This window comes from Lampetra fluviatilis, chromosome 35, assembly GCF_964198595.1.
Source record: "Lampetra fluviatilis chromosome 35, kcLamFluv1.1, whole genome shotgun sequence".
In the NCBI taxonomy this organism is placed as follows: Eukaryota; Metazoa; Chordata; class Hyperoartia; order Petromyzontiformes; family Petromyzontidae; genus Lampetra; species Lampetra fluviatilis.
Genome location: NC_136309.1, coordinates 6,845,095 through 6,867,061, shown reverse-complemented (window position 1 = coordinate 6,867,061; position 21,967 = coordinate 6,845,095). Strand labels below are relative to the sequence as shown.

The following is a 21,967-nucleotide window of genomic DNA, read 5'->3' as shown; positions in this document are numbered from 1 at the left end:
GCTGGAAAGTTAAAATCCTGGTTGATCAGACTCCACCTATCATCTCCCCTGGGTAAATACAATAAGAATAGTACACCGGTGTGCTGTACTAGTAACGAATTGCCATGGTTTTTTTTACGTGACAAACCTTACAAATTGGCTGTGTCGGGTGATGGCAGGTTTAACGACACATTTATATTGAAGTGATGATCTAACTAAAAAAAAACCTGTATTATGGATAATATTGGTCGCGAAAGCCTACGTGTTAAACAAAATAAGGAGAACTTCGTGGAAGTTTGGAAGGGGCCATCGTATATTAGCCGCCACCACTGTGAAGTGGAATGTCCACCACTGCCTCTCAATAGAGTGCCCCCCCCCCTTTTGATGAGTGCCACCCCTTTGCTTACTCTTAGGTTTTTTCGGTAAAGTTACGTAGGTAAAAAAATAATAATAAAATAATAAAATAATCAATGAAAATAACTAAATTAAATCACGACGTTTCGGAGGCAACACAAGTCTCCGTCTTCAGGTGGGACCGTCACAGCCAAATTTACTGTATCAAGTGAAGAGAAATCCAAGATACAAGATCTTATATACTGGTTAAGGGGAGGGGCTTATCTAAATGTGGCAGTCAGAGACTGGGTGGGAGGGGGGGGGGAGTGGGCGGGGCTAGAAGGGAAGGTGGGCGGGGCTAGAAGAGAAGGTGGGCGGGGCTAGAAGGGAAGGTACAGGTGATACACCTCCGCAAGAATTACGGCCGATGTTGGCTTCCAAAACCAAAAAATAGCAGCACTGTTAAACGCTGGGAAATTTGGCTGTGACGGTCCCACCTGAAGACGAAGACTTGTGTTGTTTCCGAAACGTCGTGATGTATTTTAGTTATTTTCATTTATTATTATCATTTTATTAAAAAAATTTACCTCGTGACTTTACCGAAAAAACCTAAGAGTATGAATCCTTGCAGTCACGAAAGCTTCAAATCTAGACCCCCATTGCTTGTTTAAGCACAGACGTATAGTGTCAGGTTCTCAAACCACAAGTACATGTATTTTGTCTGCTGGACATAATGTGGTGTTTCTGTGTCCGTGCAATCAGTCTTAAAGATCCAGTTTTAGCGGTAGAGTCACGTAGGTACAAAATGAGAGTATGAATCCTTGCAGTCACAAAAGCTTCAAATCTAGAATCCAGTTTTAATTTTATCATGACTGATTCCCCATTTTAGCCGTTATTCTTTAATTAATTTGGTCAATAATATTTTGTAAATTGGTCTCTGAAATTCTGTCACTCCAAGCCACATCATGTTTTTGTATTGCTTGTGATTGTTATTAATACATATTCTGATTCTGACGTGTCTGTCTTAAGAATTGTGGTTTTATTGAGATGTTTTTTAAAATTATCATGCTATATCCAATTTGTGCATTTGCAGATGCATCAGGAGATGAATAAATGTCATTCTAGAACTATTCAGCAAATGCTGCATCGCATCTTGCTGTGGCAGGGCCCTGCGAGATGACACTACAAACTACTTCTGTTACTTGAAAAGTCCTCTCCAAGTCATTGTCAGATGGAGCTCCTTCACGTTCTGTGAAGAATGTTCACTCAATGTCAATCACATTTACAAAGATTAGTCTTTAGAGCAATGGTATGCTGACTTAAGTGGGGGGGGGGGGGAAATGCCTGCATAATATTTGTTTAAAAAATATAAAAATAATCTCGACAATGGTGAACGGGCTGAGGCCATCAACTCGCTACATCTGCGATCCTAGATTATTTACGGGTGGCTGCCTGGATTCAGACCCAGGATCTCAGCGAGCCGCCTGACCTAAAAGTATTTTTTTTTTAAAACCCAAAGGTCATCGCAAGTGTTTCCAAATATGTCTGTTTCGTTTCTTCCGAGCTCGCCATCTTTTCACGTTGAAATGCTTTGAAACTTTTTAAACGATGAACACAGACTCTCTCTCTCTCTGGCACCTCGAAATAATGTGCTGAACCTACACGTGAAAACTAACTGGGGAAAACAGTTTTCTCTTTTCAGTAGCAAAGCATTTTTTTCTTGTGGGCAGAAAACTTACATTTGAAATAATCACTATTTTTTTTTTTCTTCAGTAAATAAAGAAACATCACACAGTTCAGGGATGGGCGGTGATGGTTATGTATGCCTGTAATCCAGCACGGTGGAGGCGAAGATGGGTGGATCACACAAATGTTGTGAAACCCCCTTCCAGTGGGCGTCAAGGAGGTCCTATACCGAGGCTTGCCAGGAGAAAGCAGAACAGCAAGGGGACAAATCGCTATCAGTGTTGCCCCTCCCCTCGCCTGCATGTGTTTTCTAAGGGTGCTCTGGTTAAATCCCACTTGTATAAACACTCATTAATTGCCTGAAAAAATCTCGGAATAAAATAAAAATGTAGCATGACCCCCATGAAAAAGCGTCCTGTAACTCAGTGTGGCTTTCCTGGATAAATAAGCAAAACATTATTACTCGAAAAATAGTGAACAATGGCATAACATCACAGGTGAAAGGATAAGCAAAATAAAGCTCACTCCGAGGTGTGTGGGTTAGGGATTATGCTATCGCTGCTCAAACAGACTTTGCAGGATGATGTGTAAAGCACAGCCCACCTGACCAGGCTCAACAGGTTGGCAAAGGACGCCAGGCACATCGCAGGGGGATTACCGCCGACCGTAAGATGTAGGACAAACTCCATTCTTCCACTTTAAAATGGGAATATAAGCCTGCCGCAGTTCTAAAATGAAAAAGGGATTTTTAAAACTTTTTTTTATAACCCCCATAACTTAAAAATATATATAACAAAAGCAAATCAAAGTGCCTCCCTGATTAAGCGAGCAATTGGTTGACACTCGTGTCCACTGGTCGCTACTATGTGCCATTGGTGGAAATTACACATTCTCATGATAGGGGTCTGTCTTTCCAAAGAGTGACCACAGGTGACATCCCACAAAGGGGTCATCATCATCATCACGATCCATGGGCAGATAGCCCGTAGGCGTCCACTGCACATTTCGTAATTTCTTTCCACTTTCCTCTGTCTTGGGCCAATATGCTCAAGTAGTGACACATCTTTCTGGCACCAAAAACCGGGGTACTTCGTTTTATTGACCAAGGGAAGATGATTGGCTGAGTCGACCACTGTGAATTTTGTTATTTAAGAGATCCAACCATCGTGCCACTGGGCTGGGTAGATTCACGAGACAGTAAATGTAAGTATCGTGCATACAGTAAATTAATACCACATGTCTCTCTATACAAATAAGAGAAGATCAGTCTATGTTTTTCATACATTTGTGAATTGTATCTGGTGACGCTACAGCGAACTATTTCATTATGAAAAGGTTAACATTTACAACCAACAATACTGAAAATGGATATATCTGCTTGGCTACAAAAATATAACATAGCCATATATACGCAATATTATCATCATAAGCCATGATAAATCCGCTGTTGGATGAAGGCTTTCCCAAGATATCGCCATCTCTCACATTCCTTAAATGTGACATTCCACTGCGTACCTGTACACTGGACATTGTCTTGGGCGTGTTCTCTCCCTTTTGCCGTAGGCCACGTAATAAAATTATCTGATGATAATATAACGAAATCATGGTTTTTTTCGTCTTTCTGTGTTTGGAGATTAGATCTCTCCTTGTTCTGCATTGGTTTCTCCAGCTTCCCTGGTATCCTCCTATAGAGAAAATAAATACGTATTTGTAAATGGCATTGGCCAAAACCTCCTAGTGCTCAAAAATTACCTGCAAATTACTCAATTGGGACTATACACAGCAGCCGAATCGACCGCTACTGCGAAAACTTGGCATGACCCTCCTGAAAAAGTTATGAGGCTCGGTGAGACGTTCCTGGGTAAACAAGTGGAATAATTATTAATATTCGAAGATATCCCTGTGACCTTTGCAATAGACATGCCTCAAATGCCTCTTACAAATTTAAAGATGCATCTTCTCAGGTAATATTTACATAGCTACTAACACACCATACATATTTTCTACATTTGTACCTCCTTATCAACAAAGATACCCACCTATCTGCCAACCGACCTGCATGTCTGCCTACAAATATACCTGCCTAATTACCCATCTGTCTGAAAAAACTATCTTCCCATCCATCCACCCACCACCTACCTACCTACACACCCACAAATCAACGTATCTCTTTAGCTTTTAAGTGATGTGTTTAAATGGTAAACAGTCAAGAAAATCAGACACAATGTTTCAGCAAGTATGTGAATCGAGACAATGAACAACTGCCAAGTTAAATGTGCATAAGATATCCTAGATGTGTAATTTGCTTTCTTATTGAAACACTAATGAAGTATTCGTTATCACATGTAACACCATAATTAACGCAAGTGCACCCTAGAAGTGTCTGCAATGCATCACACAGCAACGTTATTTGGTTTCACCGCTCTTCTGAGCAATTCACTTTAATATCTATTATTTCCCCAGTTAAAAGAAAACACATGAAACCATCCTTGTAGTTAAAGCCTTTTAGAAGAGTTGTATTGTACAAAAATTGTAACTGCTCTGGTGTTTCATATTATACGGAAAAAGAGATTGCAGTGTTTTTAACGCCACTACAGAGGGATACACTGCATTTAAACACCACATTTCATGTCCAAAACTATTTAAAAATATTAACTTGTGCACTCGCCATATTCTAATAATTAGTCTCATTTTGCAAATTCTTTCAAATTAGCGCATGGTGAGCTTCTGTTGTTTGCACATTGGTTTAACAATCAAAAGTGCAAATACTATTGGCCATGAGACCAGCATTATCACCAGTGTACCTTTATACTGGGGAAGTCCCTTTCTTTGCACACAGTAACATGCCCAACACAATAGCAGCACCGCTGGGATCTACAGGGCCCACACATACCCTTTATAACACTGCAGCCTTCGGCACCATGAACAAAAACCCCTTCTTCATTGGCCTCCTGGTATCTGGCTTTGGTGTCAGTGGTACAGCCCTGAAATGGATTACGTCCTGCCCTCAGACAGGAGTTTCTTGGTAAGAGGGTAGTCTTCATCAGTGGAGTCCCCCTGCACTCGGCGCAGCGTGGCGAGATGTTAACTACCTCGCCTGGTATCAAAGAGGTCGTGGGTTCGATGCCAACTCCGATGCCTGTATATTTGGAGTTTGCATGTTCTCCCCGTGGTCGCGTGGATTTTTCTCCAGGCGCTCCAGTTTTTCCCACCACATTTAGAATGAACCTGCAATTCGAGTGTTTGGCTGCGAAACATTTCCACGTGGTAAGCAATTTCGTCGAGCAATCAATTGTGGCCAGGTCGCTTCTGAAAAAAAGAGCTATGGAGCTTAGTGGGCCTTACCTGGTAAGATAAAAGTTTAGTTTTAGTTGAGTTTCCCACTGTTGTGTGTGTCCTACATGTCTCCCATCACCTGTCTCATTGACAGCAATATTGTGATGTGCAATTCCTACGTCGAAGACTCCCCACTCTTCACCTGCGTTCATTTCATCGATGCCTCTGAACGCAAGGGGCTTTCTCTCCTGTTACCCAGCACTCCAGCTCACGTTAGAACTTTCTGTAGTAGCAGCAGCGCGACTCACAACCTCCTACTCTCTACACCGAGGACCATCGCTACTGGGCATCATTTCTCCGTGGTCGTCGCCGTATCTCTCTTCACTCTCCTGTCTCCCTGTACTACAGCTCATGGTAGAGTGTAACAGCAGCGCGACTCACAACCTCCTACTCTCTACACCGAGGACCGGGCCCGTCGCTGCTGTGCGTCGTTTCTCCGCGGCAGCCTCCACTGTCTGGAACGCGGCCATCGCAGTACCGCTGCTGCACGATATCACAGCAGCGTGCAATCCACATCGACTTTCAAGAGACACTTAAAAACCCAGTCTCTTTCGCCTGGCTTTCCAGTGGCACTGATCTCGGCTTCATAAATCAGTCACGGTAAATTTTCTGTCTGTGAAATATTGCGCTTGTTGTAAATTGCATTATTATTATAGTAGAGGATGCTCAAATAATTGATCCCGCAGTGAAGATGATGGGCGCATCACCGAAAAACGCAATGTACTTCACGTCCTAAAAGTAATGCCTCTAATGTTGTTTTACTGAACTTAAACACACTATTAGATGTAAAATTACATATTTATAGTTTTACATGCATTTATATATGAATTTCTGAATGAATACAGGTAGTCCCCGAGTTACGATGGTCCGACCTAGGATATTTCGATGTTACGATGCCGATAGCGATACGACAAAATTGCCATCAACAACCTAACATCGTTCAAGTATGCAGACGATGGACATAATCTTGGTGAGTACAGTACAATATGATACGTTACAATACGTCCAATGGATGTATGATACGTAGCTTTAGGGATTTCATTTTAAGGTTACCACGATACAATACGTTCAATACATGTTAAAAGTTTTTATAGCAAATAGGATTGTTTCCTGAAAAAACTTTCTATTAAATTGCAGTTCATATAGGTAGGCTAAGAATTTACCTTGTTTTTTTACTTAACATTTTACTGTGCAATACAGTATTGTAATTAATAAATACATACAGTATATAGTTTATACAGTACGGTACTGTAAATTGCTCTGATTTGCTAAATTATCACCATTCTTTAAGACTCCTGGGTAGGCTAGGCCATCTCCGACTTACGATATTTTCAACTTAGGATGGGGTCGTCGTAACGCATCTCCATCGTAAGTAGAGGACTGCCTGTATAAGTGCTCATTCGAACTACCAGGTGTATGCTCGTATGTTATGGCAGATGCCTGTAATCTAGCATACTGGAAACGGGGATTGGTGCATCATATATACATTCATGAAACTCCCAGTACAGGAATTAGATTCAATCCATCTGTGTGAAACTCTGAGCGTTGCCACCTCAAATGCGTGGATGTCTCCAGGTTCTTTGGTTCCCTGCCATATGCCAACCTCTCATTAATTTAACTGGCGAAACATCCTAATGTAAGGATCCTACCAGAAAAAACGTCTTCAAACTCGCTGCGGCTTCACTGGATAAACAAATGCCATTATTATTCATGCACAGTAGTTACGAATGGCTGGCCAAGAGTACGCTCGGATGCAAATGTGTTTACAATGAACGTCTGTTCATGTGCGAGTACATTCGTGTGTGCACATGAAGTTCCATGACGTGCAACCGGCTCGCGTAACTAAGTACACAATGTTGCTCTCTACCTGCAACCCTTGATGTCACCGCAATGCTCCCTCAACCTCGCTGCACGGCGTCGTACAAGTCACTCGCACACTTGAATGTTGAGCAAACATCGACCGTGCCGTGCCGTGCCGACTCGCAAACCCACGTGTGGACGTGCAGATCTATTCTAGATTTGAAGCTTTCGTGATTGCAAGGATTCATACTCTCTTAGTTCTTTCGGTAAAGTCACGTAGGTAAAAAAAGAAATTAAAATTAATAAAATTAAAATAATGAAATCAAATAATAAAATCACGACATTTCGGAAGCAACACAAGTCTCGTGCTCAACACCTCGTGCTCTCTTTTAGCCCCCCCCCTTCCCGATACGTCCCCCCCCCCTCTCCTCCCCTTAACTTGTATTTAAGAGCTTGCATCTTGAATCCCTGCCTCACTTGATGCAGCAATCTGGCTGTGACGGTCCCACCTGATGACGGAGACTTGTGTTGCCTCCGAAACGTCGTGATTTTGATTATTTTATTTCATTATTTTAGATTTATTAATTTTAACTTCATTTTTTACCTACGTGACCTTACCGAAAGAACTAAGAGTATGACGTGCAGATCGTGGCTTTAAAAGGGGGTACCTGCGTCTCTCTGCCGTGCTCCTCCAGTAACGTCCTCTTCTCACCGTCCCTCTGCGCGTGGGCCTCGTTGAGGAGTCTCTCCAGCGCGAGCTGACGCCTGCTCGCTTCGTCTTTCAGGGTCGCCGTGCTCGTCTGCACCTCCGCCATTGCCTGAAACAAGCACCGGGAAAAGCTATGACGTCGGCGAACGCTTTCAAGAGGCACGCGAGTCCGACCGTCGTCGCCTTTGTGTGACAAAGCCAGCGGTGGAGACGCAGACAGCCGAGGGAAGGAGCATGCATAAGAAAAGTCACAGTCAAATAAGACATTTTGTTCATCACCACGCCAAGATTTGGGCGACACGGTGGCCAAGATATACTAATAGGGTTTTTCCCCTTTTTTCTGGCAACAAAACTGACACCTTTTGCAAGGAATCATGTCTACATTAACCACAATACCTGCAGTCAAATGCAAACAAAAAACAACACTCTGGTAATTTATGCATTGTCTTTGAAACTGATTGGTCCACACCAGAGACAGCTTTCTTTGGAGCCTCGTCTCATATGGTGTTCGACCAGATGACGCCAAAAGGCGCACAGTTCAAGACAACGCACTACCAGAGTAATGAGGGCTCGGGGTGAGCAGCCAAAAAAAGGGGAAAAACCCTATTAGTACATTTTGGTACTGGCAAAAGAGGTCCCATGATGATGGTGGCCAAGATGTTAACTACCTCGCCTGGTATGAAAGAGGCGTGGGTTCGATCCGAACCCTGATGCCTGTATATTTGGAGTTTGCATGTTCTCCCTGTGGTCGTGTGGACTTTTCCCCGAGTTCTCCGGTTTTTCCCTCCACATTTAGAAATATGCGTTCAGAGTATTTGGTTGCTATAAATTTCCACATAAGCTGTCATTTGTGGCCAGGTCGCTTTTGAAAAAATAACTCAGTGGGCCTCACCTGGTAAAATAAAAAGAGTTTAGTTTTAAAATAAAAATAGTTTTATAGTTTCGTTTATTTGTGAGGGCAGATTTTGGAGGCCATGTGTAAACGGTGCAGCAGCAGCAGCTGCAGGATCTGGCACAGGATAGAAAGTATTGGCGAGGTGTGATGGCATTATCGGCTTTGGCCACTGTGGCATCTTGATCTTTATTGTGAACATCTCCACTCGTGGCCCCGAGTCAACGGCGTAAATTCCACACACCCATGGTGGGGGCCAGTCACTCCGCCAAGTCAGATCAACACACAAACAAGGACAAGTGGGCCAGGCACAGAGTGACCAGAGCAGCACACAACAAGGAGAGATAAGACGGATCGTGCCTGCAGAGGATCCGAGTTCGTAGCAACGGTGTGTTATACCGTCATCTCCATCAATTAATCAAGTTCGTTGATTTAGAGCCAGGCAAGGGCTATGTGGATTTCAAAATATAATTTGAACGGTATTTGATTTCATGAAGTGCCAAGATTCCGCGCATTAATGGTCACAATGTCCTGGGTAACATTGGGTCAACGTTTTCTGTTCAGTGGGTGGTCTTCCTGCATGGGCCATTAAGGGTCATTACCCGAAACGTCGCCTGTACGTAGTTTCTATATTTGTAAGCGTTCTCTTAAACGTATTGTCTGTTAAATTTTGATTTAAAGCTTTCGTGACTGCAGGGATTCATATTCTTGGTTCTTTCGGTAAAGTCACGTAGAGGGGAAATAATAAAATTATAAAAATATAAAACAATACAATTCTCACGTTTCGATTGCAAAACAAGCAATCATCACACCTGATGACGATTGCTTGTGTTGCAGTCGAAACGTCGTGAGAATTTAATTGTTTTATATTTTATTTATTTTATTATTTCCCTTCTACGTGACTTTACCGAAAGAACCAAGAATATGTATTGTCAGTTGTAGTAACTGTTGTTTATTGCTGTAACTTTCTGACCTGACCCTGCTGAAAATATGTGAAAAAAAGCTTCATAGCTCATAGGATTTCTCCAGGATAAATAAAGATTCTGATTCCGAGGCATTACCAACAAATATATCGTGACAAATAACTCATTGTAGTGTTAATATATGTTTTACGTGCAATTTCAGTGTCTAACGATTATAAAGTTAGGGCGTAATGATTTTTCACAAATCAAAACTTAAAACAAAGCTAGTGGTTAACAATAACAGTCCTGCTGTGCATTCGCAATGTCGCTCTGCTCTTAGGTTCGCGTAACGTCCACGCCGTTTGACCACCAGTGGTTCGCACGCCATTGTAAAATTTCACCAAACGTCACACCTCTTGCCTGGGCACACACAAGCAGTGGCAACAACCCAGCTCTCCATTATACAACCAAGTGTACTTTCTGCGCGAGTGGGCACCATCGTCATTATTAAACGGCTTGCAAAATGACTCAAAATTGTCTGTGTGATGCAATTAATAGTGGCAAATTACGATGGTAACAGTAAAGGGCATAAATTTTGATTTAAAGCTTTCGTGACTGCAGGGATTCATATTCTTGGTTCTTTCGGTAAAGTCACGTAGAAGGGAAATAATATTTTTTTTTATTGTTTTATATATTTTTTATTTTATTATTTCCCTTCTACGTTACTTTCCAAAAGAACCAATAATTTAATAGTAAAGGGCATCTTTAGACAGTTACGAATGAGGCCCATGGACATTAGTGAAAAAGAGCCTTGGAGCTCATCGGATTCCTCCACGAACTATAAATATTCTGATTCTGATGGGGTTCAATCGCACGACTCATTTTACGTGAAATTTCGGTGGTGATGTTCATCTTGTGTAATGACCGGTTCGGCTCAGCAAAGCTGACAAATTGAGAGATTATGATTTCGAAGGCCTTTTTTCATTCTCGCAGTGGCGTAACTGCCTGGGTAGTGCGTGATCAAAGTGCTAAGTTACTCAAGCACGCAAACGAGAATGGCAAGCTCACACCGACGCTCGCGTTCAAATTCAAAGGACAGAGGACACCGTAATGAAACATAAAATAAGCCAACGGATTAATTTGTCTGAGCATTAAACTGGAACGTAATTTGGCCGTGTGTAGTAGTGTCAATAAAGCACACTTGATTCACGGAAAAATTGAGCTAAAGAAATACTCTATATGTCATGTTCATAGCGGTGGTGTAACACACTGCACACTGAACCTCTCAACCCGAGTTTGATTCACAACCATGGCTAAAAACCAATGGCTAGTGATATTTGTACTGGTCTTGGACCCCCTTCACCAACCCAAGCTGACAGTGTGGTGAAGTATGTTCAAACAACTTCTCCACAACTGACGGTGTTTATCCGCCAGTGGACTGACAAACGGCTCACAAGATGTACACAAACACACGGCAAGGTGAACCTCAAATGCATTGGCATTCACCGTGTTTTACGAGCTAATTTACACACTAATATCTTCCATTCAACGAGGTCTCTATTGATTACCCCAGAAACTGTGATCAAACAATGCTGATAAATAGCTTTGTGTATAATAAAATGACTCTTAATGACTGCAATTAGGACACTTTTTCTGAGTGGCTGTCACTTATTTATTTATCACATTCAAAGGCAAAGACTTTTTTTTTAATGAACTCAAGAATGCGTCGGTAAGATGATACATAGCTACATAATTTATCAAGTGCACACTAGTGTATTCATACACGTACGAGTGTGTGTGCGCGCGCGCGAGGCACTCAATAGCCATCATCACACGTTTATCTGAGTTACATGATTGCGCAAGGCAAGGTACATAAGAAGGTATTGTCTCTAGAAACACACCTGTAGAACCCCGAGTCTTCGCAGTGTGGCATTACCACACAGTGTCGTCATCATAATCGTCCACTTGCCATCCACTGCTGGATGAAAGGCCTTCCCGATCCGTTGGCATCTCTCACGGCGCTGCGATGCAATAACCCATCGGGTGGAATTCAGGTGCGTTCCCTACTTCGTCTGCCACTCTGTTGTTAGTTTTGACCACAGTCATCATTACCTCTTCTCGAAACATGTCCTGCCCAACCCCACTTGTGAGTCTTAACAGTCAACATGATATTTCTGTGATCATCATTGATTTATGGGTTAGGCCACAACAATGATCCTAATATCCTGAAGAACCCTCCACAACTTAATGCATCCAAATAAACTGACAGTCACGTGTACAAGCACTTAACGCGCCAATTGTTTCTGTTTTCAGCTTGCTGGCGAGTTGAAGAACATTCCTCACAACCAAATGTGTACACTGAGATTTAGATACGAGGTTATGTTTCAAATGACAACCAACATCATCAGGACAAGATCCAGAGAGTCAGAGTAACAATCTGGTATTATTATTCCACTTGCCGATGCACTTAAACCATAATAACTGGTATGTTAATATGCACGTATGTCACGTGACCATTAACTTGTTCGGCTTGTTGGATGGTGGAGGATTCTTATGAACACAGATTTTGTCAGATTAATACGTGGCCTAAAATAAAAGAAAAAAATCAACGATAATTCGTAACATAGGCTGCGAAAACCTACGTATTATGCTGCATCTAAAGTGCATGTATTCTCTAATCCATGCACCTCTACATGCTTCTTTACACAATTGTTTAGCCTTTGTTCTATTTCTGTCAATGTCCAAGTTTTTTCATCCATATACCTTGGCAAATAGTAGAAACTGACAAAAAATGAACAGCAACTCACCAGTGTGCCAAAAAAACATCCACGTTTTTAATCGGTGTATATTACTCTGCTGTAAAGCGTAATGTGTTACACGGCAAGTGATGTAGAAGAGATTATTTGATTATGTGAAGCCTCCCATGGGGATGCCTTAGCCAAGTACAGAAACTGAACCACTCCATCAGTCTTACACCACCTTACCATACATATATGCAAATCCACAGATACGCACAGTGAATAAATACAAACATTCATACAAACATACATAAAAATGCATAAACATGCATACATAGATATACAAAGACAGAGATCCCCCGTATAGCATCAACAAACTTTTGGGGCAAGTGCTGTTAAGCGAGCACCTATGAAGGCCAGAACGGTACACAAGAGGGTGGGTGACCAGCTACCACGCCCAACCGCCTTTGTCTCCATAGTGGCGATGTTTACACACCACAAACCAGGTACTCATTTGAGACTGAGTCGACCTCGGGGATGCCCAGGGCCGGTTCAAGTAATCGTTACTGGTGTTGGCCGTGAGCGGGAATCGAACTCGGGTCGTTGGGTTCAGAGCGGAGCTGTAAATATACAACAACCGCCATTCGCCACTAAGTGGCGGTGACGTCACCACGACGCTTGTGCCAGGCCATGTCCACGTAAATAAACGTACACATACACACAAACTTGCTTATCTCCATATATATAAAAGGCAAAGTTGTGATTATGTGTGTCTGTTCAAAATGTTTAGCGTACTTCCCGACATGCAACAAACTTGAGATTTGCCATGTGGGTACTTTCCAGATTGTACACAATGCAAAAATTCTAAAATTTTTGCATTGAGCTCAATAATACATATATTTTTTGCACGGCAAGTGAGCTGTGACGTCAAATCTGTCACGTGACCCGCGCATGTGGAACCGTAACGCATTGTAGTGTAGCGGGTAGCGCTACGCTGCGCTACGAACCCGGCGACCCGAGTTCGATTCCCGCTCACGGCCACCACCGGTGACGATTATTTGAACCGGTCCTGGGCCTCCCCGAGGTCGACTCAGCCTCAAACGAGTAAGTGGTGTGGTGTGTCAACATCGCCACTGGGGAGACAAAGGCGGCCGGGCGTGGTTAATCAAAGTCCCGGAAGAAGCCGGGTAGTAAAGCTAGTCACATATATATTAAAATACACGAATGCAAACTGTTGGAGCAGGCCGAACAGCGCACAAGGGTGTAATGTGGTCAGCGACACAGCTGCCTTTGTCTCCCCAATGCTAGCATTTAAACATCACACCAAGAACTCATTAATGGTTGAGTCAATGTAGGCGAGGCACAGAACCACTTCAGATGCCACTCAACACTGAAGTTAACCCAGGTTGGCCACTCCAATACTGCACTCATGACTGTGCCGCCACTCTCCAACTACGATGCAAATGCATACCCACAAACACATTCTTGCATATCGTCAAATGGCACTCTAACTCTCACACATACTCTACCAAGTCCATTATAGAGCCAATGATATATCACTTCTACACTTATTTTGGATTACCACTTTTGGCTGCCAAGTTCCTTTACATATGTTACATTTAAAATGGGGACATTTTATAAAATCTGCATTTGCCATTAATATTTAAACAGCCGACTGGATCGGGCCATCGTATATACACATACGTAGACATGTGCTAAGCTGACGTATTCATTAATACTGCGCAGCTATTCCCGGCAGTTACATGTGAAATATGCCTTTCACAATTCCATTGTTATTGTACTCTTCGAGATGCCAACATAATGACTCTCAGTCCAACACCCACTGAGCTCCCTCTACTGGACCATCAAAGACTTAAGACATTCTTGAGACCATCCTCAAGAGTTCCACTTGTGAATGTTGTATGGCTGCATATCATCAAACTCACCAAACCTTGTGCGGCGAGAACACACGAGTCGATCGGCAGCTCCCATGTGGTGTGGTAAAGTGTGGGTTACTCCCGCGTGGAAGAGTAGGCCAAATACCCTCCAGAGGGGCTCTCTACAGCTCCTCCTCTATGCATGTGTGTTGAACTTCTTTCGCACTGTAAGTAACCAACCCGCGCTAATCGGAGGTGTGGGGGAAGGACAAAAAACTAAACACAAAAAGCAGTTCTAAAGAAATTCGTTTTCAATTTATATTTCAAAAGGGAGCCCCTCCTATCAGCAGTGGTGTAAGAACTTACAGCGCTGCACCTTTACCTTCTACAAATGCCCTCTTAGTAAAATAAACACATCAGAGTATGTGTCCTCATTTATATATTTCGCATCACACTTGATGTATAGTATAACACTTTAGTCCACCAAACCTATGCCCCCCCCCCCCCTGGATCAATGTTTTCTAGCAACACATTTAAGCAGGCAAACACTGCACCGGCTTCAACGTTCACTCTCAGCAACAGAGTCAAACCTGTTAAACAAATGTCACATACCTGCCGGGTGCTATAGGCAAGAGGTGTCATGATAAATTGTGGGTAATGTTGCCTCACTATAAGCGCGTGCTTATAGTGAGGCGTATAATTAAACCGTGGCTGAGTTATCACGATCTCGCCACCATGGGGGTGATACTGTCGCCAGAAGTGAATTACCTCGCCTGGTATGCAGGAGGTTGTGGGTTCGATCCCGAGCCTGATGCTTGTATATTTGGAGTTTGCATGTTCTCCCCGTGGTCGTGTGGACTTTCCTCTCCATATCCTCCATTTTTTTCTCTCCACATTTAGACTCAAGATGCGTTTTAGAGTATTTTACTGCGATACATTTCCACGTGATAAGCCACTTCGTTGACCTATCATTTGTGGCCAAGTCACTTCTAAAAAAAGAGCTATATAGCTCAGTAGGCCTTACCTGATAAAATAAAAAAGTTAAGTTTTTTGACCTCCTAGTGGAAGTCAGTCAAACACAATGTTACATTTAAACCAAGATGTCCCATACAGTCTTATCACGTTTTTCCATCGACAGCCAAGTTAAATCATAATGTTTGGTTTGGAAATTGTGCCTCCTATAAGCATGTGCATCTCAGAGTGGTTTACACCACATCTCATTTCAAACATTTGAATGGGCACCCCTAGTAGCAGCTATCCCTATGGGCATAAGGTGACTCAGCAACAATGGCCTGCATGTGGGCATTAGTCTGTCACTAGGGGACAATAATTGCTACGTATAATTCCACATGAGTAGAGAGGAGTGCGCTTGAACTCAAGTTGAAAGAAAACTCGAATCGGTAAAAAAAGGCATTTCCTTGAATTTCCAAGTGACTGAAGTCATCACATGAGTTCCACAGGCCTTTCCCAGAAACACTTTGGAGTAAGGCTTTCCCAGAAAAATGTGCAAGTAAATGGTCACGACCAGATCTCTGACAAAATGAATCATTAAATGTTAAATTAAAACATTCGTGCCATCTGCAACCTTTTCGATCGTAGCATTGTTTGGTGAAGTTCTACACGAGGCCACCATTCTCATGTTGGAAGGTTGAGGCTGGCCCATGAAGTGAAATTGGCCTCGAGAATGCAGGCTACAGCCTGCAATGGCAGTCTGTTTAAGTTGCACAATAATATTGAAACACAGTGCTGGCGAAGCAATATCAAATATACGTACTGGAATTTTATTGCTCATGGATAGGCAGAAAAATTGACAAGCTTCTTTGACAGCTTTCTTTCATGCAGAACATTAGCAACCACATTTAATTGAACCAATATTTTTTCGCTCAAGTCGACGAGCCTTTCTGCACGATGTGCTGAGACCAACCCAGAAACTAATGATGAACTATGAAAATTTAAAAAAGTGCACTTATATGAAAGTTTTATACAAAAAAAAAACATATCTACAGTGGCAAGGCTGCTCTAATTTTAAAGTGGGTTTTGCCACAGCAGCTCACACCGAACTTCGCAAGTCCTGACAACCAAATGAGTAGCCAACCATGGCTCAAATCCAGTGTCCTGCCCCCACCCAACCTCCCCCAATTCGTACCTGATGTTGGACTTTCTCAACCACACTGTTGCCCGCGAGAAACATTCCTTGGGGCCTACGTCACCTCGCCGAGACATGATGACAAAGCCAGAAAATATTCCAGCCTTCGGGAACAGATTTGAAGATTATGCACACTTTATCCCCAAACACGGGGCACAGCACCTGCCAGATGTGTCAGAGCGCTACAAGTATGCGGAGGGCTCGCGGAAAATTATTTGCACGTGGCGCTGTGCAGAAGGACCCGGCATCTTCTGGAATAGATTTCCGGCTCCAGTCGCAAACATGCCGCGGTGTCGCAGAGACAGCACTGCCCGAGAAGCTACAGACAAGCATGGTGTTGTTGTCATTTAGATTTAAAGCTTTTGTGACTGCAGGGATTCATCTTCTTGGTTCTTTCGGGTAAAGTCACGTAGAAGGGAAATAATAAAAATAAAACATTATAAAATACAATTCTCACGACATTTCGGCCACAACGCAAGCAGCCATCCTCAGGTGAAGAACAGGGCTGTCGGAAAGACAGCGTCTGAATCACTCAGACGCTGTCTTTCCGACATGCAGACGCTGTCTTTCCGACAGACCTGTTCTTCACCTGAGGACAGCTGCTTGCGTTGTGGCCGAAACGTCGTGAGAATTGTATTTTATTATGTTAAATTTTTATTATTTTATTATTTCCCTTCTACATGACTTTACTGAAAGAACCAAGAAGATGTTGTTGTCATTGTTCTATTTGTAAATGTTGGTTGATGAGAATGTAAGGGAAAATAGGGAAGGTAGGTTTCATGTGGTCGCGTCAACAGGACCGTGGGCTGTAAAAAACATTTTAACAATCAAGGAGACACAGTTTCTGCTGCTATGAGGTTTGACTAGCAAAGGGTTGCACGCGCCCTCTGTCCCAGCCAGTCACTTGCAAGAGTCTGCATGGAAAAGAAAGGCATGTGTCCATCTCGATCAAATGAGGCCAGCCAGCTGATGAGGCCAGCCAGCTTCCAATCGCCCCTAGGTCTCACTCCGTGCCATGAGTTGACACATCATCAAGTCATAATAATAAGGGTTTTCCCCTTTTTTCTGGCAACAAAACTGAAACCATTTTACGAGGAATCATGTCTGCATTAAGCACAATACTTGTGGTCAAAATGCAAACTCTGATAATATATGCATTGTCCTTGAAACTGATTGGTCCACACCAGAGACGGATTTCTTTTGAGCCTCGTCTCAATTGGTGCTAGACCAGAGGACGCCAAAAGGCGTACAGCTCAAAAACAATGCACAATATTATCAGTGTTTCTTTTGTTTGCATTTTGACCACAAGTATTGAGGTTAATGCACACATGGTTTCTTGTAAAAAGGTTTCAGTTTTGTTGCCAGAAAAAAGGGGAAAACCCCTATTATTATATTTTGGTACTGGCAAAGGAGGTCTAATGATGATCATCAAGTCAGTTTCACCCGAGTTAGGAATTAACTATTACCCAACTACTAACTTACCAGTGTTCAATACGTTGCTCACCACATATGTCTTACTCACCGCCTTCTCATTTATAACTGCCAGCTTTCTTACATTTATTTCGTGAAAAAACCTGCGCCTGTTTTTATCTTGGTTGACTTTACGTGTTTCCATTTTTCATTCGCAAAACCGCAGCTGGCCACATACACTCCGATATTGTACGTGATTTGTATCGTTGGTCGCCGTTGCATCGCATGTGCTGCGATAGCCAGAACCAGACTGATTGGCTTCAAATCAACCCTGCTCCCAAGCGAGGCTGATAAAACAAAGTTTGCGCACCTGTTCACTCTGGTAGGGGTTAGTGCGCAATTGTAAAACGTGTTAATGTTTTTATATGCAGCCAAGCCTGACCAGAGCCCGGGCCAAACTGGGAAGGTCTGGCAAGGGTAAACACCATGTTATATTATTGCCTTTGGGATACTAAAGGGTCCCCTTTGCACACGGGGTGCTATGCTTCCTTCCTCCCTTCCATTATCCTTCCCTGTCAGTCAGACCCCAGCTCAAGAATGCTCGCTTCACGCAGCCCGAAAAGGAACGTACTTTCCCAGATGTGTTTGCAAACGTTTGGCACAGTGTAATGCAACGCTGAGAAGTGTGGCCATGGTCATTGCGTCGTTATATAATACACGCATAAAACTGTGAATGCAATTAATGATTGCTCTGCTCGTTGGCTGATTGTGGATCCAAAGACATGGCTTCACTGACAGCATTCCCCACACTATCACTTAATCCTAATATTTTATCACACGAAAAAATGTGTAGAACTATACCATAATAACAACCAAGCCATTTCAAGTGCATATGAAGTACATTATTTTGTCCATACAAGGATACACGTTAATAAGGGGAAGCCAATTAAAGGTTTCGATATTATAGCCGAGTACTTTGGACACGTAGCGGGAAGACATGGTGCAGTGAAACACACAATTAGAGAGGACGATTTACGAAAAACGGACCACAGGGAGGCACAGGATGTGATGGACAGGCGGTGGGAGAACTTGATGAGCAATTGGGGTCCCCCCCCACGGTGGGTGTGATGAGTCTGAGCACGAGATCGATGGAGGCGGACGGCACGCGAAGCCGCAGTCGGGCGAGTGTCTCCAAAGCAAGACCGTGGTACAGTGCGTTATGAATTATGTACCTTAAACGTTAAACTAAATACAAAATCGCATAATCTAAAACAGTGACCCATGCCTCACAGCAGTCCACTAGAACCTCACCGCATTGGAAAACAATGGTGGGTTTTTTTTTCCTTAACAGATTGACCTACATCAGATTGCATTTTTGTGTGTGTGTGTACATTTTTACAGCATATTTTCTTTTTCTTTCTTGCAGGTGAGGTAACAAGTGAGTTCATTGTCCTCCACCCGGCATTATCTTTGTGTCGGCCCGCTGCTGGCGACAACGGTGACGGGTGGTGTGGTGGGGGGGGGACATTGTGGTTTGCTTGGGTGCCCTCACCTGCGCGGAGGCGGCCAGCCTTTGATTGCACTCCTTCTCCATCTGTCTGAGCCGCGCGCTGGCCTGGTAAAATAAAGTAAAAAAAACACAGAGACGGCACAGCGTCACCCACAGCGGCCGTGGGCACGGTAAAGATAACACGCATGTAGCAATAGGGGGCAGGAAACGGAGCCGTGCAACGCAAGACAGCTGGTTAAACAACGAGGCCGCGGGACACCATATTTTCACAGCAAATACGCAGCCGCACTGGGTCACGTACGTGAAGTCATATATTTGCCTTCCAAGGTGCACTTCCCTGAAAATGATAATTTCCAAGAATTTTTTTTTTTGCGGATCGGGCTTTGAAACAATTTTTTTTTAAAAAACCCTCCCGAATAAACTTCCTCGTAATCATTCAAAAACTAATCGTTGCATGCTATTTCGGAATTGCGAGATATTACGACGAGTGTGGGAGGGTGGGGGATTAGACGAGTGGATTAGTACTCTTAGCACCAACTCGCCGAGCCGGTTTGTGCTGAATCGACATTTAAATTCCTGCAGCTGCACGGTCATTTTTGTGGAACTTTACCAAGATTGTGCCGACAGCCGTAAAATGAGCATTGCAGACCCTGTGCCATCAAGGGCAGGGCACGCCATGTTATTGTCATCTTCTCAAATTCCACATTTTGATATTTAAAAGTGTCTCCATACCTGTCAACCCATACGGGTTACCCGTATTCTTGTACAGGGGAAATTGAGTAAAGGAAATGTTTGATCCATTTGCTTGTGTTTCTCCCTTGTGATGGAACTTTGTAGGATAAACGTTGAGATTTGCAAGGGGCACGGGGTGCCCAATAAAGTCTGAATTGGTCTGTAATAAGGTAGGGCGCTGATAAAGGGTTGACAGGCTTGCTTCTATAACACGAGCAACGGGGGTACTCCCTCTCCGTCGGTGGCCCTGAGCTGGTGGTGGGAATTCGACACCCCCCCAAACGGAGACTCAAGTCTCTCACAGTACGTCGTGCAGAGTTGACGAAGATTTGAATGTTTACCACTGTTACATGACGGCGTGTAAATGTGAGGGGGTGGGGGATGGGAAATACAAATCAAGCGATATCATGATGAAAATTCTGAACAGCAAATGGGCTTGGACAGGACTCATCAGCAGACGCGGGATTGTGGTCGATGGACGAGACTGGCAGCCAAAAGGAGGAAACGCGTCCAAGAGAAAGACCACCATGGACATGGAGCAATGAAATCAGTCCATGTGCAGACGTGAGATGGCGGCCCCTATTGCTACATGTTATCTTTATAGCAGTGGACAGACAATGTCTGATGAGGATTATCATCATCATCATCATCCTTACATGACTGCAGCTTGCCAAATCTCCCAGATCTCCTTGACAAAAGGCGTGTTAATCCTAAAAAAAAAAGTTAACCAAGGAAATAATTATTGACAATGTTATCCCTTAACAACAATGTTAAAGATTACAATGTTGCTCCTTTAATAACAAACCTTGGTCCATTAACAAACCGGTGTGCTCAACTAGTAGCCATTGTGCATGTTCCGTTTACGCGACAAGCCTTACACTAATTGGCTGTGTCGGGTGGTGGCGGGGTTTAACGACACATCTTTATGTATGCATTCGAACCCAAAAAAAAACATGTATCATGGATAATGTTGTTCCTGCCAGGTAAAATAGAGGTTGCACTCAAGGGGTTCTCGTGCATTCCGTGGAAGAAAATTTGATCCTTGGTCCCAGAATATCCCACAACCGGTTCGTGTTCCAAAGACAGAATGGAGCTCCTTGAGTGATGCGGGGCCATGGGTCATTAATGCGCAGTAACCCACGGACCGTGTTACACGGTAATGGTGGCATCGACTGGTTGTTTACAGCTGGTTCACCTGGCATGCTGTTTTATGTATATATCTGCATTAAAGCGGTACGCAAGAAAGGTATGCTTCCTGTTGCCCCCCCCCCCCCCCAAAAAATAAACTCTAGGCGCTGCTGTATAGTTAAGCGACTGCATGGAAACAGATACAAATCACAAGTATCTTCTTGGTTCTTTCGGTAAAGTCACGTAGAAGGGAAATAATAAAATAAAAAAAATAAAACATAATAAAATATTTATTAATTATAAAAATAAAACATAAAATAATAATGTTTTATTTGTATTATTTTATTATTTCCCTTCTACGTGACTTTACCGAAAGAACCAAGAAGATGAATCCCTGCAGTCACGAAAGCTTTAAATCGAAATAAAATCACAAGTAGCCTGTTCGCTTCTCCAGGGCATGATTTATGGAGTTAGTTGCACACGTAAAAACTAGTAGGGGGATACACGTAATCAATGTTTTAAAACTGGCTGATCTGCATACATAAATTATTGCATGCAAGACATAAGCAGCACACTGCATTATTTAAGGCGTACCATGTAATTTGCAATCCTTTAAAGCTATATTTACCAAAAGTCAGCTCTGTACCTTTAATGATAACCTTTGCACATCGTGCTGTTTCAAATTCATTAAAATACATCAGACAAAAAAGGTTTCTTCTTTGAAGCCACATTGATAAATAAATAAACGTAAGTAACAAACAAACACACATATTTGAAGTGAACAAGATC

The 21,967-nt window shown here is 43.0% G+C and overlaps 1 protein-coding gene across 1 annotated transcript in view; it reads right to left on the bottom strand.

Moving 5' to 3' along the window:
* The window catches only part of LOC144944588 (centrosomal protein of 112 kDa-like), a 219,240-nt gene that overhangs the window by 99,301 nt on the left and 97,972 nt on the right, over positions 1-21,967 (bottom strand). The window contains exons 21-22 of the mRNA XM_078872873.1: positions 19,361-19,423; positions 7,803-7,952 (exon numbers count right to left, since the gene is read on the bottom strand). Of these exons, the coding sequence (XP_078728999.1) occupies positions 7,803-7,952; positions 19,361-19,423 (213 nt within the window). The remainder of the gene's footprint in view (positions 1-7,802; positions 7,953-19,360; positions 19,424-21,967) is intronic.